At 40.4% G+C, this 18,692-nt stretch overlaps 1 protein-coding gene across 5 annotated transcripts in view; it reads right to left on the bottom strand.

Annotated features, from left to right (window-relative positions):
• trps1 (trichorhinophalangeal syndrome I) overlaps positions 1–18,692 on the bottom strand; it is a 160,773-nt gene that overhangs the window by 122,348 nt on the left and 19,733 nt on the right. For all 5 annotated transcript variants that reach the window (XM_060942961.1, XM_060942959.1, XM_060942960.1 and 2 more), the window contains one exon: positions 3,519–4,351. In XM_060942961.1, the coding sequence (XP_060798944.1) occupies positions 3,519–4,351 (833 nt within the window). The remainder of the gene's footprint in view (positions 1–3,518; positions 4,352–18,692) is intronic.

The raw sequence follows: 18,692 nt of genomic DNA on the forward strand, positions 1-18,692 counted from the left end.
ATAAAAAGCACCAGGGTTTCACAATAACACTGGTACATTATGCTGCAGACAACAGATGGATCGTTTTCAGTCATGTTTCCAATCTGACAGAAGAAGCAGTCGTTATCTCTCCACAAAGGCAAATCACGTGGCCTTTAACGGTTTTATCATTTTTCAGTGTGAATTTGAAAAGCATTCAGTCTGCAAGATGGAACCATTTGAAGCTTGTGACACTTTTCTTAGGCATGAATCAACAGTGCATGAAAACGCAAAATGCTCGTGTTTAGTTTTATGAGACATAACCACTGAAATGAATAAAAAGAGGCATGAAATGATCGATGCAAATGAACGCTTTTACATGGTGGTACAATTAAAAACTGCCCATTTGGTAATCACCATCTGAGAGATCAAATAAAAATCAAGTAGTTTTAAATGTACAAAGCAGTTATTTTAGGAGGTGTTAAGTGCACACACACACACACACACACACACACACACACGAAAAATGTCTCATCATAAAGTTACAACTTAATAACAAACTTAAATAATTGATCTGGTGAGCTGACAAGAAATAAAAAAAGAAGTAAAAATGTATAATAAATAAAAATCTAAAACCTAATAAAAAATTTATATATATATATATATATATATATATATATATATATATATATATATATATATATATATATAAAATGTTATTACTATTATTTTTTTTAAACTTACATAATTTGATTTATTTGGACAATAACTCTAAAAAAAACTAAATTAATAACTGATTAATATTTCTACTGCTACTACTGATAATAATAATAATAATAATAATAATAATAATAATAATAAAATTGATCTGGATGGCTGACAAAAAAACTAAATAAAGGAATAACTAATCAACATTCATAAAAATTAATGAAAAATATTTATTATTATTATTATTATTATTATTATAAAAACCGCCTGTTTGTCAGTTTTCAGTGACAGTAGGATGGACCTTTATCCTCATCTACCCTGTAAAAATTCACCTTCAGGATGAAGACTCAATAATCCCAGCATGCCACTGGGTCGTCTCGTTCTCACTAGCAGTCGTAGTGCTATATGTTTAGGAGATGATTAAACAAATCACTGCACCTGTACTTCCCGACAGACTCCTGTTCCAAACATCCACATAAATCACAGCCGTATGAGAACTGCACACTTAATCTGATGTTTGGATTCAGTCCACGAGCACATCCACTGCATCATTAATGTGTTCATATTACACCGGGCGATGAGCGGCCACGAGTGCAAGCGTTTTACTCTCTTTGGTGAGAAAATGAGTTTGTTCAGATATGAAACTGCAGCTAACCTCAAGCGTGAGTGATGTTTTATGCTATGATTGTTTGCTTTTTGTTCTGTTCAGTCAAAGTTAACCAACAGCATGTATAAAATTAAAGCTTTTAAAACAGAAAATCTGCAAAGAAGAAGCCAAAAAACAGAAATGGCAGGTGATGGGTAATTTGGGGACAAACAATACATCCAAAGAGCGACTAAAAGTAAGCTCCTGAGAGGGGCGGAGAGCTCACTCGGCCCTGCAGGATAGTCTTGGTTCTCTTTCTCTCCTAAATCCAGGACGTATGTTCAGCCAAACAGAACAGAACCGTTTGTGCTGTCCTCCAGGCATCCTACACTGCCCTGTGAGCAGTGGTTCACTTTAGAGGAAGCACGTATTAGCCTTGACTCCACCTGACTGGTATTTGTCATGCAATCGAAGGAGAATTTCCAATTAAAATGGTAGAAAACTGCATTACGAATCATACTCTGTGAATACTGAAAAACAGGCTGAGGGAGGAATCGCAGGGTTTTTGTGGCTGGAAATCCGCACGTGAAAAAAAGCCGCATTGAGGAAGCACAATGTGTCCCAGAAAGCTTTCAGGTTTCAGGGACGTATTTATCGACAGGTCACGACCTAATCTTCCCTGGACAATAAATGTAGCTCCCAGCAGGCAGACAGGCCTCAATACCGAAATTCATCATCAACTGGAAATCAGAGAATCGAAAACTGAAAATGGTGTCAACTGTCATGGTAAACTATTAATCTGGAAATAAGTTATTACTTTAAGAATAAAACTAAATTAATGCCTTTGGTCGTGTCTTCAGTACATTTTTGAATGATTTAAAAATACTTAATTTGGTTTTTCCATGCCTACGTCTTAGCACTTTTTTTTTTAAACTTAGGAGTACAAGAAAAAACCTAAAACTTCGGGGTTCCTGAAATCCTGAAAGGAGATTTTGTTGTTTATCTTGTGCGTAAATATTTAAATATAGATCACCCTTTGTGAACTTCGGGGCTCCATATAAAACAATTCCCATATATATATATATATATTTTTTAATTTGGGTTTATCCAAAACCTGTATCCATCATACGTAAGCAAGAAATATTTATCAAATAGGAAGAGAAGTTTTCTCTTTCTCCTCATTATGAAAAAAAAAAACATCAGAAATTTTAGAGATGCCTTCTAGCTTACCAAAATTCCCCAGATGGCATAAAATACGGATCTCAGTTTATATTTAAAAAAAAAGAGAAGAAAGTAAACTGCTTTTATAAATATACGATTTAAAAAATATGATAAAAAAAGATAGTGAGATCATTTCTGATAATCTGAAAGAAAGAAAGAAAGAAAGAAAGAAAGAAAGAAAGAAAGAAAGAAAGAAAGAAAGAAAGAAAGAAAGAAAAATGTGGGGAAAAGTTTGGCCTGCTTCAGAAGCGGAGTAACATTAAAGTCATTACGGCCTGTTGGTCCGAGTCGCTGCCAAACGCGCTGAGCGTGGCGAAGGCCAAGCGCCATCCTACGGCTCATTCTGTAGGAACAGTGGAGTTAAATAATGCCAGTCGAACTGTAAACACGACATTGGTGAAGTAGAGAGCAAAACCGCAGTGAAAGCTGGGCAGATAAATAGCTATGACATCTGTTCATTACCCATCGTTTAAAATAAATTGACTCTCCTGTTTTTACTGGCTCCCCTTGCCTGACTTCCCTACGCTTTTTTTCCCCTCTTTTCATTGGCTGAATAAGAAATCGCAGTCATTGCTATTACAGCATGGAAAATTCCACTCGGAATGAATACTGAATAAAGATTTATTATTCCTTTTTTAAAGGTTTACACGGTATAATGACAATTTGTGAACCTGGAAGTTGAATGAAAAAAGCTAGAAGACATTTGAGGAATAAAGCAGAACATTTCTGCTTTTTGAAAATATTAATGAAGATGAAATAAGCTTTGACAGCTTCTGCTCGTAATTTTAACCTGCCTCAGTAGATAAGACTGTATTTACTATGCGCTCATAAAATAAATATGTTTGTTTAATAGGTTGAATGGTGAAGATCTTTATTTATTTGTTTATCATGGGTCAATTTTGGAGGAAATCTGATAGAGTCCGATTATCGAGATTCTGTTGTTCTGCTGTAACATGGTCAGTGTGCGGGGTTCCTGCTTTGCTTTTAATGCACTCTGTGTATATTATAATGAATATCAGATGATGATGCATTACGCAGTGATTACCTGAACGTCATAGGTGCCATTGAGTAGCAAGGCTCTGGGCGAGCCCGGGTCAGCAGTGGCGCCTGGGTTCCTGCTGCCGTCTTTGCCTTGGCTTTGACTTTGAAACTGCGGCATGTTGTGCAGGGCGAGGATCCTGCTGTCGAGCTCAGCATCATGCCGTGTGCGGTTGTGCAAGCCCAGGTGGTACTTGCGGAAGTGCTTGATGAGGTCAGCCGGGTCGTTGCCGTAGTAGCCGTACCCGCAGATGTTGCACTTAAAGTCCTGTAGCTTGGGAGAGGAGGAGGACGAGGACGAAGAAGAAGGCGGGGGAGCCCCGCTCTCGGTTCTCGGAGGGCTAGAGGCCTCGTCAGTAGGCCTGTGGGGCTGAAGCGGATGGAGAGGGAGCCGAGGGAGCTCAGATCCATCCTCGCCCTCTATGTGAAGGCTTTCGGAACCAGGCGGCACTAGAGGACTGTGGGTAGGCTCCCTTTCCTCGCCGTTGCTGGCGCAGCTCTGTACAATGACGCACGCCTCTGGCCCCCTGCGCAATGACGAATGTCTCTGATTCTCCGTTCCACCCTTAACGGCTTCACCCTCTCCATCAGGACTTTGGCCGCGGTCTGATCGTGCCGGGGAGGCATCGGCATTTTCTGCTTGCTGATAATGAAAGCCAGGAGTGTCTGGTTTGACGGAGCTGGGGGAGCCTGGCTCTGATCGCTCCTCTGGTACCGAGGCCTCACTACCTGCTGCCTCGCCACTCTCCGGACCCGCAGCCTCCGCTAGCGTCGCCGCTTCACCTTCATCTTCCTCGCCGCCGAAGCTTCTCAAAGGGGGATTCTTTTTCCGCACCATATCTGAAAGCCAGCAAGACACAGAGTGTAAAGTTAAGTGAATTTTAAGGCAAAACAGTTACTAATACGGCTGCGTCGGCTCAATTTTATGGTCGGCGGCGCCTGCCGTCCACGTTCGACCGTGATTGTTCCTTCATTCCCCAAAAAAGTCTTGAAAGGAGTGATTTGCTTACAGCGAGCCTTCCAATCTGTCTTCCAACTCAAGCCATAAACACGTAATATCAGTGACTCTGGCAGACGCCAGGCTTTGCTGATGATATTTTAATGAATAAAACGTGGTCGTTGGTGTCATGGATTTGGCATAAGGGCACACATTTTACCCAGAGTACCAAGTCACCCAGATGAGATGAAGAAAAACGATATAATTTAGAATCCTGACTTGTGAGAAGAAATTACCGTCAGCGCTCACTGAGGTCACAGATGTATGTTTGCTCCCAGAAGATAATGAAGGTTAAATTCCACTCTGAATTCTCATTAAACAGACTTTTCTTTGACATAAACTACACTGTAACAAATTGTCTAACAGATTTATTATGGAGGCAACTGAAAACCACTTCGCATTTAGCTAAGGCCGCGCGCGCGCACGCACGCGTGTGTGTATATGTGGGTGTGTTGCCTAGTTTCTCTCAGTCTCATGATTTAACTCATTTAGGGCCAGTCTCATTTCTTCAGAAAACGATATAGAGCAATTTCCTAATTTGGGCTGTAAAGCAAATGGGCATTAAATAAAGCAATTTATGTTTGCTCGAGAGACAACGCCTTAACCAGGGTTGCATTAATATTAGAAGCCTTCGGAAAATCTAATCTGAACCAACAGCTCATAAAATTTCACCACACCCCCATTTATCGTTCCATCGCCAATTCTTTCGCAATCCTTACTTCGACATGGGATGTGATATTGTCAGAACACACACACACACACACACACTGCGCGTTTGTCTTTCTCTGGTATAGCTTTCTGGGTTCAAAGTATTTAATATCAGCAGTGCTTTTATTAAAATTGATTTATGGGAGATATCAGGCAGAAGGTTGAAGCCTGATTTTTTTTTTTTCTTTTTCAAGATTGCATTCCTAAAACTTCCAAACTGCACATTATTAGTGGCATGACACAAAGCATCGTATTAAAGCAGTGTCTGCAGGGCAAGATAAAGCCATATTAGTGACATGATGACTGATCTAAAGTGAGCACCAGTTGTGAGAACGCTGCGTATAAACAGAACCTTCATTTCAGCTCGTCCTGGAAAAACATGGCTGATGGTTTTGATTTGAATAAACTCTTGATCAGTGTAACCCCATGCAAAATTTATACAACCACTTTTATCAAATGGAGTACTCATTTAAACCATTGATTATTTCCTGAATCAAAAGCTCTCTCTCTCTCTCTCACCCTTTTTCATTTCACAAAGGAAGTAAGGCAGTGTATGGGTTCATCAGAGCAGGAGATTTAGCATAAAATGTCTTCACTTGGAAATTAAAAAAAAATGTAATCCTTGATCCTCACAAGTTAATTACATTAAACCTCCAGTGGGAAAAGCAAGACAATGCCGTTCCAATCCCCCATCAGAAGGCAGGATAATCTACTTTTCAAGCTATAGCTCCCAGGCGTCCTTGTACCAGGCAATTCAGATCACTGACTCGCATTCGAGTCCCTCCCATTTGCATTATTCTGCTCCTCATCTGTTATTGTGCCTTTTTTTTTCAGTAATACGCCTACTGAAAAAAGGAACAATCAATTTTTTTAATTAAGAAAGACAGAGTGAATCAGCAGTGGGTTTATTTCGAAGCAGAACTCTGCTAATGCAGTCCAGTTACGAGTCACGGCTCAATCAAAGGCCATCCGCTCTGACAGGCACGCAGCTGTTTCTAACGCATGTGTTTAGGTTAGGGCACAGCAGAACAGTCAATAAACAGGAAGGGGACATCGGTGTGCTAACCTCTGTGGAGGCGCTTTAAAAAATAAAGCGCTCTTTACCAGGAGTAAGACCCGCCCACTGACAGGCTTTTCATCAATGCTATATGCTGTAGTGACAGGGTGAAGAGAGAGGCTCTTGCTGGATTACTTTTGCGTACAAAAGGCGTGTATAGCCATCAAACCACACAATAAGGCAAGTCGATGCTCATAACCCTGTCAAAAGCTCAGACAGAAGTCAAGATCAACGAGCTCAAAGTATTTTTTAACTCAGATCCATACTTTGGTGGCCATGTCAAATGAACAAAAGACAACAAGGACTGTAATTTTTCCCTTTAAAACACAAACAGTGCTCTTTCTTTATTTGTAGAGTGGGTCATTAATTTACAAGGCAGCTTAAAAATTCTCATGTTTGTATCTAGCTAGTGAAAAATGCATAGTGCTTCTTAATGGTTCCTAAATAAGGAATAAAACATAACAGGATGTACTGTTGTGGGTTTGTTTTTCCTTACTGAGCAACCATTACTTTAGAAAGAGGAGAAAAAAAAAGTAAGCAACAGTAAGTCAGAAAACGCTTTGGGTCTTCATGTTATTGGAAAATAATCACCTTCAGAGAGTCATTACAGCAGCCCCTTTCCTTGATTAGTTTCCCATAACAGCACATCCCATGGTGTTTTATTCTTCTTATACCACAGCAATCTACCAACAATTATACATTGTTTTATTTATTAAAGAATGACACGTCATACTTTTTATTTATTTATAGTTACATTTAATTTCACTGAATTTCCACAAGACAATTTAGCTCCTGTTATGAAGTTAGCTTCACTTTCACTTGTCATGTTACTGAGAAACCAAAAAGAAAATGTCTTCATTCTTCACTGCAAAAACTAGCCATCCTAATACAAGGAAAAACATAACAAATTTGAGAACATTTAGACTAATTAACTATAATCAAGTGAAATAATCTGCCAGTGCAGTAAGATAATTACACTTGGTAAAACATCTTAGAATAAGTTAGTTGCAATCTAGAACTAGGTTTAATAATCTCAAAATTGGTGTCTTGTTTTCTTCTAAAAAGAAATGCTAGATCGTTTCAACTATTTTCAAGATATTTTCACTTGCTAAGATATCATTTTTTGCAGTGTTGAGACTTTCCCATGGATGAAAACTTAAAAAAACTACTTTATCTGTTACAAAGCACTGACACTGGAGGCTCCTTCCATAAATGTTAAACTTTACATAACACACACACACACTTGCCTTACAATCCTAATGAGGACCGTCTACGGCAGACCTGGGCATTTTACGGCCCGCGGGCCACATCCAGCCCTTTGGTTCATTCTGACCGGCCCGCGTAAGGTTAATTAGAAATTACAAAATAAACGTATTTTCTAATTTTACCTCATGCATGGACTGACTGTGCATTGCTTTTATTTTGAAGTTGTGTTCAACAAAAACGCAATGCACGCGACATGAACATGACATGAAATCCCACGAAACCTAATCCCGCGATAACTACTTCCGTAATTTGTCCAGACCAACCACAAACTTATACGTCATCCTTCAAACGGTCCAGCCAATCACATCGTGTGACATCACCAGCAGGCGCCGGAGCCGATCTCCGGCGAAAAGCACCAAATGGGGTGATTAAACTACAAACGTGAGCATCATTATTATAATATGATGTATCTTGCTTGATATTTGGAGTAGAAAGACAATATTGTGATGTCTTTATTGTGTTTTGGGGTGAATGTGACTGAAAAAAAGGTACAAACGTTCACATTTTGTTAACCATTGTTTTGGGAAATTTGATTGAATAAATGACATTTTTTGTAAGGCAACCTCGTTTTTTCCATACTCTTACCAGTCTTAGCAGCTTGTAAAAACAATGTTATTTACTACTTTTATATAAAGAAATACAATTAATATTATGCAGAATTTAGTTCAGCCTTTTGGTCCGGCCCTCCACAAAATTTTCTGTTTCTCATGTGGCCCCATGGAAAAAATAATTGCCCACCCCTGGTCTACGGACATAATTATTAATGCAGCTAACAGGAAATTTCCACATTGTGGGATAATAAAGGTCTTCTTATCTTATCTTATCTTATCTTATCTTATCTTATCTTATCTTATCTTATCTTATCTTATCCATACAAGTCCTTGTGTATTTCTGTAGTACTGTTGCGAACCATAAAGTTTTGTAGACTTTATCACCTCGTGATACGGTCGTGCTATATCAACTACTTGTCGAATTTCGACATACATGAACAATATATGAGACAAAATGAATGTGTTACCGATGGCTGCATGGATTCTGGACAATAACTCACATCCACATGCTCGACTCTGCATTGACATCTCACAGGAGCTGACATCTTCCCCGAGTGCCACGGCCAGAATCCTGACGTCCTGGCAATAAATCTTGTTAAAATCATCCAGGCCCACTAAAATCATCTGCTTTCTTTCTCTGAGCCCGTAGGTCCAAGCAGAAGCACAGCAAGGCAGAGGAGACTTTGTTGTAAACACGCCGATGTGCATGAACGCCCGTGTACATAAACACTTGGAACACTATGGCATTCTTTTGCAATCAAACAATTTTACTGCTCTGATGATTAAAATAACATGGCTCTAAATAGACTTGCTTGTATGTCTTTATCAGTCCGGTACACTGCAAAAAATGATATCTTAGCAAGTGAAAATATCTTGAAAATAGCTGAAACGATCTAACATTTCCGATTAGAAGAATACAAGACACCAATTCTGAGATTATTAAACTTAGTTCTAGATTGCAACCAACTTATTCTAAGATGTCTTATCAAGTAAAAATATCTGTCCATGCAGCAAGATACTTTCACTCGTATTAAGTCATTTTCTCCTCAAATTCAGTTTTCAATTTTTTGCAGTGTGCATCCAAAACACAACATCTGTATACAAAGCGTCTAAAACCTGCAGAAGCCAGAGTTAGATCAAACAGCAACATCTGCATTTTGTTGTCTTCTCACTTCTGTTTTCTTGCCTCAAAGAGGATCAGACATGAATAATGTGTATCCCATTGCAACCTGGAGAACCCCACAGAGCAGGAAAGCCTGTTCGGCCCAGTCTCGAATCTCAAACAGTTTAAAAAAAAACCATTAACACAAGCATGACCTCATGATTCAGCCCTGTTCTTTAAGTCCTTGGATGGGAAGAAGGGGTGAGATGGCAAAAAGTCTTCTTTATCAAAACACACACACACTTGTCTTACAATCCTAATGAGGACCGTCTACAGACATAATTATTAATGCAGCTAATTACCTTAACCTCAGTAACCAAAACCAAATCTTCTGGCACATTTAGGCTTGCTGCTGTTGCTGTCGTTGTTTTTGTTTTGTTTTATAGGGTTTTGTATTTAAAATAAAAATGTCCCCACAATGTCAAAACTGTCAGATATATCCTATCTATCTAAGGACCTTTGGTTCCCATCAAAATAAAAAAAAACATTCCGACAAGCAATAACAACAAGAACAACAACAATTTCCTTGTGGGGTCCATCCAAATGTCCTCAAGTAGTATAGAACAACATGCCCACCCACCCACACATATTTCTATTTTTGTGGGGACACTAATTGACATAATGCATTCCTTAGCCCCTGAACCTAACCTTAACCATCACAACTAATTGTCCTACCGCACTCCTTACCCTAACCACTAACCTGAACCCTAAAACCAAGTCTGAACCCTTAAACAGTCCTTTGAAAAAGTGAGGACCAGCCAAAATGTCCTCACTTCCCAAAAATGTCCTAATGTTGGTAAAAAGCACGCTCTGGTCCTCAATATGTAGCAAGTACACACACACTGCACAAAGTTTGCTGTCATGATCAGTCAGGCAGAGAATTGAGTTCCGAGACTTGTGGATGATGGGACTCACTTTGCATATTTTATTTACTGGTGTCCTAAACCAAAGTGATAAAAATAAATAAATAAATAAATAAATAAAATTAAAATAAAAAGCATGATTGCCTTCTGCATCCGATTGCTTAATAAATAACTCTTTGTGTTACAGAGCAGCCTTAACACCTCAAAAGAGCTAAAATGTCAGTTTGCTTAATCATAGTTTTATAGACGAGGTCATAAACTGCACTTTCCATAACCTTGCAGTGTGACCCATGTTGTAAGGAAGGTATAATCCTGAGCTAATGATGAAGGGAAACCAATGATTTAAAACGGATTGCTGCCTTTAGGGTGTGACAGCATGCAGTGGCGCAAAGACATTAGCTCGCTGATTCACTGAACCTGACTGCTTTATGAACCGACATTAAAAATGCGTTCTGAATGCAACAGACCTGCTTTCTCCCTTAAAACTATGGCGCGCTGCACGGCACACGTGGCCAGTGTCCCCGTCTCTAGTTAGTCGAGCATACCATGAGAGTGCGGTCACGTCTAAGAGCGCGCTGTCATAAAAAGTTCCCCCAGTTCTACCTTGCATCGTCTCTCTTGTTATTCCACCCATCTTTCATGATGTCACTGCCACGGAGTCTGCGGTAGAACAGGACCCGAGCGCCCCAATCTGTCTCCCTCTGGTGTTTAATCTCATTTGGAACATTAGGAATAAATCACATTAGTGTCTCAGTAGTAATGCTACGAGCATGTGTAGGGTCTATGGAAAACACATAGGCCCAATCCTAGATAAACAGGCTACAATTCATTATCATTAAGCGAAATGTCAAGTGGACGAATCTGGCTAGGACTCCGTCTCCCCCTCGAAAACAGGATAATCACCATGCCTTAACAGTGCATCTGTACACCGCAAGTGCTTGCTTTGTCTTAGGAGCATTACAGACGATTGCTCAGTCCCGTAAGACCTTTTTCCTTTCCACTTACACACTTTATTAATCATGCTGATGAAGTGGCTAGGTTAGTTTTTAAAAGCTAGGGGGGAAACGGATCCACACGAATACATACATAACATTGATTTACATTTCAAAACAAAAAACAAAAAATATACCGCAAGGAAAAAAAAAAAACTTAAAACTCTCCTGGTTATGGTGCAGTTATTGACCTTGGATTATCTCCCTGCCACCCCAGCCAATAGCACACAGACCTTTTGTGTAGAAATACAGATATATCTTCGGACTTATGTTACAATAGCAGGTTGTGTACACAAATTACGTGGTACACAAAGTGTCCACGGATCGCATATACTACAGTGAGGCCTGAGTATCGTTTACATACTGTACATTTACTCAGCTTGGAGACGAAAATGAAAGAAGATTCAGGAAGCTTTCTTATATAATGAAATTCTCACAGCTGCAGTACAAAATAACAGATAAATAAAATATCAGATAACAACAAATGACCTGAAAGTGGCCCAGTACATTTTTTTTTTGAAAAGGAAGACTTTTTTATTTTCTTTTTCACAGTCCTTGCGTGGGAAACGGGCATTTCTAACTTGCACACATTATCCAGTCCATAAGCCCCTCTTCCCTCTCCCAATGTTTGTAGTGTATCTTACAACAGAAATGGCTCTGGGGACTGGTGGCTGAGTTTACTGGTCAGAAGGTCAGGGGTTCAAGCACCACCAAGCTGCCACTGTTGGGTCCTTAAGCAACACCTTTAATCCTCTCTGCTCCACGGGTGCCATATCATGGCTCATCCTACACTCCAACCGCAATTTCCAAACAAGCTGGTATATGTGATGAAAACAATTTTGCTGTAACGTGACAAATAAAGTCTTCTTCTGTACGTCAAAGAAATACACTACCTGCAGTTATATCTTGCTTAAAGAAATTCATCAGATTTCATTCTGATTACTTGACAAAACAAGCCCTTACTGTAAAAACTGTGACTCTGCCAACCCTGTCATTCCCCATCCTGTCCTCTGCTCTTCCTCCACGTAAAATGCTCATAGAGTGAGCATGGGGCAGCATGATTCCTGCCCCAGTGGACCGCTAGTATAGCTTGTTTTGGTTCTTGTTTTCGAACACTAGGTTCAATAATAGCTTTATGAAAGCTAAGTGGGGCGGTGAGTGAGCTGCCGAGCAACTGCGCAAAATCTGCAAAGCAAGCAAATCAAATAAACATCAGCTTATAAACCAGCTATGTTTAAGTCATTGGGAACTCATCTCATCTCATTATCTCTAGCCGCTTTATCCTGTTCTACAGGGTCGCAGGCAAGCTGGAGCCTATCCCAGCTGACTACGGGCGAAAGGCGGGGTACACCCTGGACAAGTCGCCAGGTCATCACAGGGCTGACACATAGACACAGACAACCATTCACACTCACACCTACGGTCAATTTAGGCTACGTTTACATTAGACCGTATCTGTCTCGTTTTCTTCGCAGATGCACTGTCCGTTTACATTAAACCGCCTGGAAACGCCGGGAAACGGGAATCCGCCAGCGTCCACGTATTCAATCCAGATCGTGTCAGCTCCGGTGCTGTGTAAACATTCAGAATACGCGGATACGCTGTGCTGAGCTCTAGCTGGCGTCGTCATTGGACAACGTCACTGTGACATCCACCTTCCTGATTCGCTGGTGTTGGTCATGTGACGCGACTGCTGAAAAACGGCGCGGACTTCCGCCTTGTATCACCTTTCATTAAAGAGTATAAAAGTATGAAAATACTGCAAATACTGATGCAAATACTGCCCATTGTGTAGTTATGATTGTCTTTAGGCTTGCCATCCTTCCACTTGCAAGTAGTAAGTGATATGCGCTGGGATCTCACACACAGCGGCTCAGTCCCGAATCGTGGCTTGTGCACTTCACTCGCGCGCTCTGTGAGCTGCGCAGGGCCGGAGTGCGCACCCTCCAGAGGGCACTCGCTGTTCAGGGCGGAGTGATTTGGAGCGCAGGATGCCTGCGGAGCCGAGCGTATCCGTGTATTGGCATTGCTGTGTGCACGCAAATCGTGTATTGGTGTTGCTGTGCGCACACTAATCGTTTTTAAAATGTTAATCTGATGATCCGCTGATACGGTCTAATGTAAACATGGGCTTAGAGTCACCAGTTAACCTAACCTGCATGTCTTTGGACTGTAGGGGAAACCGGAGCACCCGGAGGAAACCCACACGGACACCATGCAAACTCCACACAGAAAGGCCCTCATCGGCCACGGGGCTCGAACCCGGACCTTCTTGCTGTGAGGCGACAGCGCTAACCACTACATCACCATGTCACCCCATTGGGAACTCAAAAAAGGTAATTAGCACTTCATCTGAATAAAAAATGTACAGGTTTGTGAATGAGGATTTTATGACGAACATTTTTTAAATCCTGATCCATTTTGGTGGCCCTGTGGATGAGCTGCTGGTGGTGAGGACTGAACAAAGACGTCTGTTATGGTGGGTGCCAAGTATGATAACAATTAAAGTCAGGTCGCTTATTAAACTTAACCACACTCATTTATTTAACTTTTGACTTTCATTCAAGTTTATGTAAAGTAATTATCTTAATTATAGTATGAATTTAGCACATTTAGACTTCACATGCACATTCACATCAGACTCTACAATACATCTGCTTTTGTTATGCCTGCTGACTTTGACCTGCTCATAGACTAAACCTGCCTTTATTACTTATTTTTAACACTCTGTTCTTTGCACATCTGAATTACCATAACACTTGAATATACCTGATTACTTGAATAGGACTGCTTTTAAACTTGGACTTACCCTTTTTTTTCATTTGTATTTTAATGTATCTGTTGACATTTAAGTTTTAATGTATTTTAATGTTTCTATCTATCTATCTATCTATCTATCTATCTATCTATCTATCTATCTATCTATCTCGCAAGTCAATTCGATTCACGAGATTGGGTTAAAAATTTGATTTTCCGACAATATTTTTGAGAAAAAAAATTAATTACCCCAAAAATGCAACATTTATTTTCATATTGTTTATCAACTTAAAGGTTGACGGCCTTTCAGATTTTTCAAGTGTAGGTCATAAAAAGAATTTTCCCTGACACCCAATTATTTTTGTTGAGTGGACCGAAAGCTACTGAGTTTGAATCACAGACTTCCAGGTTTTTTTTTAATAGAACAATTAATAAATTTCGGGCCACGTGGCCCTAAATTCTCCATTATTTTTTCCTGCTTCACCATGACCCAATTCAAGATACTACATCATGCATCACATGGTCGGCTTTCCCCGTTTATGCAAGGCATTGTCTGATACAAATTTGAAACAGGAGAGAAAAACGGAGGACGTGAGTGTGCGAATGAAACGTGAAAGACTGACTACAGTAACGGAAAGCGAGAAGAAAAGACGTTATGTTGCGAAGGAAAGGAAACGCAGGACCAAACTAATAAATATCGGCGGTCAGCGAGCACCTCGGTGTGATCAGCTGTTCGTTTAGTGACAGAATGATGTACGGTAACTGTCAGTGCATGGTTGAAGGTAAACCTGTAGATGGCAGTAATGCAATACTGTGGATGCCAGCTGCCGTAAAACCCAAAAGATGAAGAAGACGACAAAGGTAAGCGTGTGTATGTGCACACAGACTTCCTCTGTCTGCTTGACTGCACGAAGCGAGCGATTTCATGCATTATTTTTATTTGCTAGGGAATCTCCTCAAATTAGATAACTTCCCAGCCTGATATTTTTTAGATATTATAGAAATAAATATATAGCCCTGTGACCAAATTTCAGAGGGAACTAAATTTCACCGATTTTATGAAATCGAAAGGCCGTCTACTTTTAAATATTCCTTTTGTTAAAACTTTTGTTTCATTTTCTTAATAACCAACAATAATTATTTGCCCACCATTGTAAAGGTTGGAGTAAAATATAATAGCCTATTAACTCAAATATTCCTTTTATTAAAAGTGAAAACATTCATAACAAATAGATATTTTCTTAACATAAATTTTTAGGAACATTTCTACTACGTTCATTTTCTTCTCTTTTCTTTATCTTTCAGCAGTCTGTATAAACAGAGCTCTGATTTCTTGTTAAATCTGTACATATGAATTTGTACAGTCAATCACACAACAGCTCTTTCCCATTTAGACTGTTTTTGTGTGTTTTTATGGCAATAGAGCTGTGTTACTTCCACCTACAGTGAAGCCACATGCATTCCCGCTATTGTACGTTATTGCCCTCTCTGCTGTCTAAACAATGCAATTACAGCAAGGAAAAGCAAAGCAATTACGCAATCTAATAATAATCGTCTTTCATTTTTTATTTAATCGATTCAAATCATCATAAATTTGTGTCACGGTTTATTGTTGCACGATATATCACTACACACCTACTATCTATCTATCTATGCAAAATACATTCTGAGCAGTACTTTTTTTACTCCTACCTTCTGCCATGTTTTTCGCGACTGCTGCTGAGGCCTTACTACAAAAGATATTCATTCACTGTCCTGACTGCTTATACAACAGCCCATGTTCAATACTGTGACAGCTTCTGCAATCTGCACTAGAGATCTGGAAATCTAATAAGCAATGGAGAACTATGTGTCTAATGTAAACAAGCGTTGAGAAGATATATTTTCACTTTACAGCCTCTTTGGAGACCAAAATAATCCCAGGACTTTTACTTGACAGGTCTGCAGGGAGACAGCTTTCCTCAAATGCGCAGAGTGAAAGACAGGCACGGATCAACACTGAGAGCCTGGACGTGTCGGAGAGGCTATGCAAATCCCCTCCTATTCACACAGAGAGCATGGAAGAATAAATCCAACCCTGCCAGTGCAACACTAAGGCCTTTGAAGGAGGCTCGGACTGCCAAAATCTGTCTCCACACAGGCGTTCTGACTCACCAGTCTGCACAACACCCAATGTTCCACGCATTCAGAAATCCATCCAAGAAGGAAAAATACACTGATGAGAACTCGGAGAAAAGACAATAAATACTCAGTTTGTTGCTGAATGTCGAAATATAGATTGGATTGTCGAGCTACAAAAGAGAAATGAAGCCATCCATACAGAAAGGCTGGAACATATGTCCTGACTGAGGCGTGAAATAGAAGTCTGATGGGTCAGGTCAAACTTTCAAAAAAAGTGCATGAGGAAATATCTGTTCGCTTTGACACATTGACTACCTGCATACATGCTCCTTCCTCTCTCCTCTGTTTTTTTTTTTCTCTCTCTAAACCTCACACTCTCTTTGAAGTTGAGAAAGCTAAAGGCCTGCAGGGCATGATTGGGATTTCATTCCTGTGTGCTTTTTGGAGTGTGTGTGTTGGAAAGGTCCAGCACTGAATGTTTGTCTCTCTCTCTCACACACACACGCAAATGCAAGGAGGTTGGGTAGAAGTGGATGATAAGCCCGCACTGTTTAATAATCAAGTCTGTGACAGTACAAGGCTCAGCGCTTTAAACTGTACATGGCGTGAGCATGCACAGGGAGGGGAGAGAACGGGAGAAAAAGCGAGCGAGAGAGCTTAAGAGAGTGAGAGCTCATGGAGAAGGGGAGGGAGGAGGGAATGGCATGTCAAAAAAAAAAAAAAGAGCTTTCCCATAATTCTACATACCACTGTTTTTCCCTTTATCCTTGCATGAGTGTGAAAAGATGCCAGGCTCAATAAGAACAGGCTGTGACAAAGTGAACTGCCTTTCTATGACTTTTTATGTGGCATGTCATCAAGACCAATGCAAAAAAACATTCTCTCTCTCTCTCTCTCAAACAAGACAAGTCATGTTTATTCATGAGCACACATTCAGATCAAAGAGCCAGTGCTAAGAACTGTGCCTTTAGTGGAATGAGCTAGACAAAGCTCCATGTCCTGATAAAACGTGATATTTTAGTGTTTCACTAAGAGTGACACTTCATCCTAAAACAAACTCGGGAACTAAAACATCCAAATCTCCTCACTCAATCTGAATACGACTGCTTTCACGGAGTCAACAGCAGCGAGTTTAATCAGATAAAAACATGTCAAAAGATGCTGAAGATCAGGAAGTGTGTACACAGCAACAGTGATTTTATTTAAAAAATAAGTGAACAAGACAATGAATTTCATTAAACCAGTCAATTAAATCATCATCATCATCATCATCACTTTCAGTTTGATGCTTTGGGGTGAAATATCACTCCATCTCTACAAACACATAATTTCACATCTTCTTCCGTCAGACTGCACATTCAGGACCCAGAGCAGAAATGACTCTCGTAACACGTTTCACAAGTCCAAAGTGAGAAAGTGACAACCACAACATTATGTCAATGTTGTGAAAAAATACAGATAAACGCAAAGGTACTGTATATAGTGCGATTTCGCTCTTTGCCGAGTCCACAGGCGATTCTAAAAAGCTTTGCAAACCCCGCCATCAAAATCGCTTTACATTCAAGGGAGAAAGTTTCCTCGGCAGTTTGCACGCATCACCAACAATGCGACCCTTTCATTCGACACGTGACGTCAGCTGTACTAGTCACCTCGTTCTCGCGCTCCTTCGCAACTACCTGCCTAATTCACCGAGTTCAAAGACGAACGGTAATTAAAGGCAGTTTTCTACAGGGCTCTATTCGAACCACCTCCCTACCATGTGTCCTTCCCCCTGTGCTGCGAGCCCCCTAACTGCCCTCCAGTTATGGAACAGCGAGGTTAGTGGAGGGGGGGCTCTTTGAGGGGCCTCGTCTCAATGACCTGGCCTCTGTGCACTCAATCAGCGCACCCTGCAACCGGAGACAACACAGAACAACTGCTTCCCTTACACTTCCTGTGATCACAGGGCTGGAGCTGCCAGCCAGGGCCAGGGATCACGCGCTGCAGAGAGAGCAGCAGATAACAGGCTTCCGCCAACGCCGTGGAGGGTGTAAGAAAGGGGGAGAAATAAAGAGGTCAAGAAAAAAAAAAAAAAAGAAGAGGGTGAGCGGGGGAAAGACAGAGCGCAAAGAGACCCAGAACTTGATTACAGCGATTCCACAGATTTAATAAAACTTTGTGATATCAAATAAACAAGAGGTACACTTAACCAAAGCTCCTACACTGTCGCTGCAGCACTGTCTGTAACAGCGCGTCAAGTGAAACTGAATACTTTTTTCAGACATAACTTAAACCTGTGTTTGGATTTAAAAACACATTTATGGCATAGTGAGTGGAATCATTTTTAGCCAGCACTGTTCACCTGACACTTTTCACTTTAAACTTTGTGCATATCAATGTGTTTTCGTGTATGCTAGCTCAACGTGAGGTAGCTAATATTAGCCTCAGTTTCTCAGATTAAAGCACACTATCCAGGGGTGTGTGTGTGTGTGTGTGTGTGTGTGTGTGTGCGCATGCGCGTGTGAGAGAGAGAGAGAACAAGAGAGAGCAAGAGCAAATGTTTTCAATACAGATTCAAGAGCATAAAATGACACCAGTTTAAAAATGTTTCTCGCCTTTAAAAGGTTCAAGCTCACTCTTGTTCTTTACTTTGAAAAACAGTCCACAACAATGCGGCGACATGCGAGGCCACAGATCATAAACTGTAACATCAAACTGAAGATTTTTT

The sequence above is a fragment of the Neoarius graeffei genome, chromosome 16 (genome assembly GCF_027579695.1).
Source record: "Neoarius graeffei isolate fNeoGra1 chromosome 16, fNeoGra1.pri, whole genome shotgun sequence".
In the NCBI taxonomy this organism is placed as follows: domain Eukaryota; kingdom Metazoa; phylum Chordata; class Actinopteri; order Siluriformes; family Ariidae; genus Neoarius; species Neoarius graeffei.